Source organism: Panthera uncia, chromosome D4, assembly GCF_023721935.1.
Source record: "Panthera uncia isolate 11264 chromosome D4, Puncia_PCG_1.0, whole genome shotgun sequence".
NCBI lineage: Eukaryota > Metazoa > Chordata > Mammalia > Carnivora > Felidae > Panthera > Panthera uncia.
This window is the reverse complement of record NC_064807.1, coordinates 59347938-59353937: the sequence shown is the minus strand read 5'-3', so window position 1 is coordinate 59353937 and position 6000 is coordinate 59347938. Positions and strand designations below refer to the sequence as shown.

The following is a 6000-nucleotide window of genomic DNA, read 5'->3' as shown; positions in this document are numbered from 1 at the left end:
CGCCCCGGGAGGCAAAGAGTCAAGGACTCGTTCCAGAGAGCTGGAATGGTAAACTTTGAGCAACTTGGGATACTACAAGAAGTGGAAGTGCTCTTTAGTAATAAAATCAGAATCTTAGAAAGAGTGGGTCTTTTGAAACAGAATCTGAAGACCTCGTCGAGTGGAATCTTAGAGACACGCAATCTTAGAGGTGGTCATTCATTGCTTCTTTCAACATGGGTTTCCTACGAACTTACCTACCCACCTAGCCTGGAAATGGGACACTGCGGGAGCCAGGCAAAGTCCCACCAGGAGCAGCCCACGTCCCGGTGGACAGGCCACACAAGAGATCGGGCTTGTTGGGGAAAGTGCGGGGAGCTCTGGGGATGGCAGACCCAGTTTGGGGAAGTGGAGGAAGGTTTTTGGTAAGAATGATGTATATATTCATGTCAAGACTCCGTAAAAATTAACCAGGACAGAAGAAGTGGGAATGGGGTGATTGGCTCACGCAAAGGTTTAGAAGCAAGGGTGAACATAAGGCATTGTTAGGACCGCTAGACTGATGTCAGTAGGAGGAGGGGGCTGGACTTAGTGGAAGATGATCCTTCCCTGGAGAGAAAGGGGCAGATGCCATGTGGCAGGGGCTCAGAAAGATGAGCTATCCTAAGGGCACTGGGGATTGATAGAAGGTTCTAGGCAGAGTGAGTGACAGAATCAGATTTATGTTTTGGAAAGATCACTTTCACTGCAGTGTGAGGACAGATTGGAGGGATGGGCTGGCTAGCGTCAGAAAGCCTCGTTAGCAAGGAATTGCAGCAGTCCAGGGAGAGGTGATGGTAGCCTGGACCAGAGCAGAGACAACAGTGGGAAAACAGAGATGTTTGAGATGTACTCAGGAAGCAGGGTGAACAGGTGAACAGGACTTGAAAACCTGGTAGGAAGGACCTCAGATGTACAGTAAAGCCACTCACCTCTGTTGGCCATCTACTTGGGTCCCACCCAGCCGTTAGTTTGGTCTCTGGTGAACGTTCTTGTGTCAGAAATGATTACATCCTTGTTTTTTCTACTCTGAAAATGATAGCCTTTATCGAGCCCTTTTTGTGTCAAGCACCGTGTAAAGTGCTTTAAATGAAGTAACTCACTTGGTCCATACAAAACCTTAGGAAGTATAGGTAGTGTCACCCCCTTTTTACAGATGAGGAATTGAGGCTCAGAGTTAAGTAACTTGCCCAAGGTTACACCGCTAGTAAGTGGCAGAGTCACATTCACACCCAGGCAGGTGGCTCCAGAGCCTGTGCTCCCCAGCCTCTGCTCTCGGCCACAAATCCTGTGACTGTTTCCTCCTGGTGTTGACCACAGGGAAGCTACTCGCCAGACTGGCCAAATGCTAAAGAGACGGGTTGCGTGGTGTTTACTTTGACCCTAACTTCACCCTTGGCCTCTTTGCTTCTGTCCTTCATTTCTCTGCCGGCCGGTGTGGCAGAGCTGGCCCCTCTGCTTCATGCTTTGGGTGGTGGGAGTTTGTGCCAGGTCTTTAAACACAGGTGTTAATTGCCGAAATTAATTGGCAGTGACAGCAGCTGTTCAGAAAGCCCAAGCTTCCCTATCCTCAGTAATTACTTATTAGAAACTTAGCATCCACAAAATCATCTCAGCCTTCCTTGAGTTCTTTTATGTTTTCAGCCTAATTGAATGACCGCTTGGGCTACCCATGGATTCAGAAAGCATTCCAAATGTCAGCATTTCTGTCCAAATTCATCCTTTTTCTTTCTCTCTAAAAATTTGTTATACCAGAAGAGCTGGGATTTGGGATTTTAGGGTCTAGGTTCAAGTTTTGATTCTGTCAGTTTCAAATCGAGAGGCCCTGAATTTACTGCTTTCCATTCAAATCTTCAGTTTCCTCACCTATGAAATGGGCATTATCAGTTTATTTCAGGGTTTATTAAGATCAAGTGAAGGGCACCTGGGTGGCTCAGTTGGTTAAGCATCTGACTCTTGATTTTGGCTCAGGTCCTGATCTCCTGGTTAATGAGATTGAGCCCTGCGTAGGGCTCCGTGCTGAGTGCGTGGAGCCTGCTTGGGGTTCTCTCTCTCCTCTCTGTGCCTCTCCCCCAGTCATGCACGCCCCCTCCTTCTCTTAAAGTAAATAAATATTAAAAAAAATCCAATGAGAGGAAGGGGCGCTTGGGTGGCTCAGTCAGTTAAGTGCCCAACTTCAGCTCAGGTCATAATCTTGCAATTTGTGAGTTTGAGCCCTGTGTCGGACTCTGTGCTGACAGCTCAGAGCCTGGAGCCCGCTTCAGATTCTGTGTCTCCCTCTCTCTCTCTGCTGCTCACACCCTGTCTCTCTTCTCTCTCTCTCAAAAATAAACATTAAAAAGAATGTCCAAAATCCAGTTAGAGGTGTGCTTGGGTGGCTCAGTCAGTTGGTTGTCGGGTTCTTAATTTCGGCTCAGGTCATGATCCCAGGGTCATGGGATTGAGCCCCGTGTCAGGTTCCTTGCTGAGTGTGGAGCCTGCTTGAGATATTCTCTCTCTCTTTCCCTCTCCCTCTCCCTCTCCCTCTCCCTCTCCCTCTCCCTCTCCCTCTCCCCCCTCCCCCCCACCCTTGCTCATGCTCTCTTTCTCTCTTTCTTTAAAATAAAAAATCAAATGAGACAAAAATGTGACAATACTTTTTATTTTTAATCTGATGTTAGGAATTATACCAGATTTTATTTTACACTTGATAACTAAATAGCATGATTTTAAAAAATTCTCTACCTCAGTGCAGGATACACCAGTTCTTTAGTTACTCCCATTGTCTGCCTCCGGACCATCCTCTATCTACTTAGTTATGCCAGTGTTCATTTACTCATTCATTTGCCAGCAGTTACTGAGCCCCACTGTAGGTCAGCCAAGAGTCCCTGTCCTTGGGGAGCACACAGTCCGACAGGAAGACACAATTGTAGAAGGCTCAGGTGCATAGATGAAGGGCACCTGGACTAGTGTGGAGGGTCTGGGAGCTGCTCAGAGGTGAGGTCTGAACTGAGTCCTGCAGCAGGATGAAGGGTGTGCTCAGGAGATACGGACAGGGGAGGGCTCTGGTCAGAGAGGCAGCATGGCAGAGGTGTGGGGGGAATATAATCAGTGAGTGCAGGCGTTGGGGGCCGGGGGGGGGGCTGGCATGGGGGTTGGGTGGAAATGAAGCGGACAAAGTCAGCAGGTCTTCCTCAGACATTGGGAAGCTGGGAAGTGGCCATGAAGTTTAGGTTTGGGCAACACCATCATGGAGGATGGGCAGGAAGGAACAGGACTGGAGGCAGGAAGATAGGTTGGGGTTGCAGCTTTCTGCATTTGAGTTTATGTCCATTTGATTTGCTCCCTCTCTGCTCTTGGAGAAGAGGAGGGACAGGCCCAATTCACCAAGCTCTCCCTCCAGAGGCTGAGCTGACTCGGTGCCGTTAAGGTTCATGTCCCCCAAGGTATTTGTAAGTCCAGATCAGAGTTTGGCCTTGGCTTTGCCTCCACAGGGAGAAGGGAGGCCCTGGGTTTAGAGGAGGTTTTAAAACACACACACACACACACACACACACACACACCTCACTTCCGGAAAGGAGGGGAATGCAACGAGAGATTCAAAACACTGCCTCACAGATGTAGACATTATGCAGGCATTATGGTTTGGAACCGCCGGCCCCTCTCTTGTCATTCTTTCCCAGTTAGTCTAGGGCTCCTTCCAACTCTGACACACACTGCTCTGAGCCTAGTGTGCCAACCAAATCCTACAAAACAGGTCTTTCCTGCCCCCTGGCGGCAAAAGAAGGAAGAGATTTTGCTGGGAAGAGGCATCTGTTTTCGTCTTCCTGGTATGGAGTTGGAGGTCGCTTGTTTATATCTCCCTGGCCAGCTCAAGATTCAGGGAGAAGGGTCTGGCCCAGGCCCATTTCTTAGCCACTGGCAGCGGACATTCCTGCCAGCAGGTGGCAGCAGGCCTCTGGTAAGAGGAGCCTGAGCCCCTCTCTGCTGACCACAGCCATGCCACACCTCTTGGCATGGGGTGCACTGGCTCATCTTGAAGGACCTTCTGTGTGCGTTTGGGGATGGGTAGACATGAGTCAGACGTGAGCTCTGCCCACGGGAGTCAGCACAGGCAGAGATAGATTACAAGACTATAAAGCAGAATAAAATGAACTCTGAGATGTGGGACGCAGTATAGTGTAGGGGAAAGAGTGAGTACATCGGGATTCAGACAGACCTGGGTTCTGACCTGACACCACCTCTTACCAGCTGCATGACTTCAGTACTTTGTGTAACGTGTAAGGTAAAACGATTATTATATCTAACATTCATGAGGTACTTCCTTTGGCCAAACTCTGTTATAAGTGCTATATATATATCATATATATGTATAGTAACTCATTTAATTCCCAACAGCTCTTGAAGTAGATACAATTACATCCTTATATTACAGATAAAGCAATGAAGTCATGAAGAAGCTAAAGTTCTTTTTCAAGATCACACAGCTAGTGCTTGGATCCAGAGCTGGATTCGAACCTAGACAGGGCAGTTGCTCACCTTTGTGCTGGTGGATATGTGGGGCCAGCACAGTGCCTGGCTCCAGAAGACCTTTTATAATAAGTAACTGCTATGATTTTAATAATTAATGACAAATGAGGATCATATAAGCTGTTTCCTTATCAGTGTTCCATGTTAGTGTCACTAATTCTCCATCTTCCTGGCAGATTTGGGCACGTGAGCGTGGCACACCTCCTTTTGGATCATGGAGCTGATATCAATGCCCAGAACCGTCTAGGGGCCAGCGTGCTCACTGTGGCCTCTCGGGGTGGCCACCTGGGTGTGGTGAAGCTGCTTCTGGAAGCTGGTGCCTTTGTGGACCATCACAGCTCCTCAGGCGAGCAGTCAGGGGACAGCACGGATGAGCTGTTGGACATCACAGCCCTGATGGCTGCTATCCAGCATGGGCATGAGGCTGTGGTGCGTCTGCTGATGGAGTGGGGCGCGGACCCCAACCACGTGGCCCGAACCGTGGGCTGGAGCCCACTGATGCTGTCAGCACTCACTGGGAGGCTCGGCATGGCTCAGCAGCTGGTGGAGAAGGGGGCCAACCCTGACTACCTCAGTGTGTTAGAGAAGACCGCCTTCGAGGTTGCACTTGACTGCAAGCACAGGGACCTTGCAGACTACCTGGACCCACTGACCACTGTCAGGCCCAAGACAGGTCAGGCTGTGCCACCACCAGTTTCCTTCCCTTCCTTGCCATGGCTTCACAGAGGACCCTAAATTGTGTTTGAACGACAAAAGCTGAGGACTGCCCAACCAGAGGGCGTGTGCAAATCAGAAGTTTAGCCTACCGAACAATGGGTCTTAAGATGTGCTGTGCATAAGAATCAGTTGGGAGTACCTATTACTTGCAGGTTTCTAGCCCACCCTGCAGAGAATTATTTGGTATCTCTGGAAAGAGCCTGGAACCCCCATGGCAAGGCCCCTCCTTTCTAACCAGATGATCCCGATGCAGGATGTTCTGGGATCTTTCTAGGACAGGGTTCAGCAGACTTTTCCTGTAAAGGACCAGATAGAAAATATTTTAGACTATGGGCCAGTCTCTGTCAGAACCACTCATTCCGCTAGAGTGAAAGCAGCCAGACATTATATGTAAATGAGTGGGTATGGCTGTGTTTCAGTAAAACCATAATTACCAAAACAGGCTGCAGAGCAGATTTGGCCCGGGACCCCTGCCAAACTGTGTGCCCTCTGCCCTTGAGGACCTTGGCCTCTGTAGGGGAGACAGGCGAGAAATGGGAAATAAACCTACTGGAAATAACTTACGTAGTAGGCAGGTGGTAGGTACCGCGCGGGGGAGGAAAGCGGGCAGGGTTGAGGTTTGGGGTGTGTGGGTGATGAAGGCTGCTGTGTGGTTGGGTGGCCTCCTTGAGCATGTAAGACCGTAGCTGACATGGAAGCTGAGGGAGTGCTCCCGGCCGGCTCTCGGAAGAGCCTCCAGGTAGGACGGCAGCAAGG

At 49.6% G+C, this 6000-nt stretch overlaps 1 protein-coding gene across 1 annotated transcript in view; it reads left to right on the top strand.

The window, feature by feature from the left end:
• ANKS6 (ankyrin repeat and sterile alpha motif domain containing 6) overlaps positions 1-6000 on the top strand; it is a 45921-nt gene that overhangs the window by 486 nt on the left and 39435 nt on the right. Inside the window, exon 2 of the mRNA XM_049628570.1 lies at positions 4704-5200. Within this exon, the coding sequence (XP_049484527.1) occupies positions 4704-5200 (497 nt within the window). The remainder of the gene's footprint in view (positions 1-4703; positions 5201-6000) is intronic.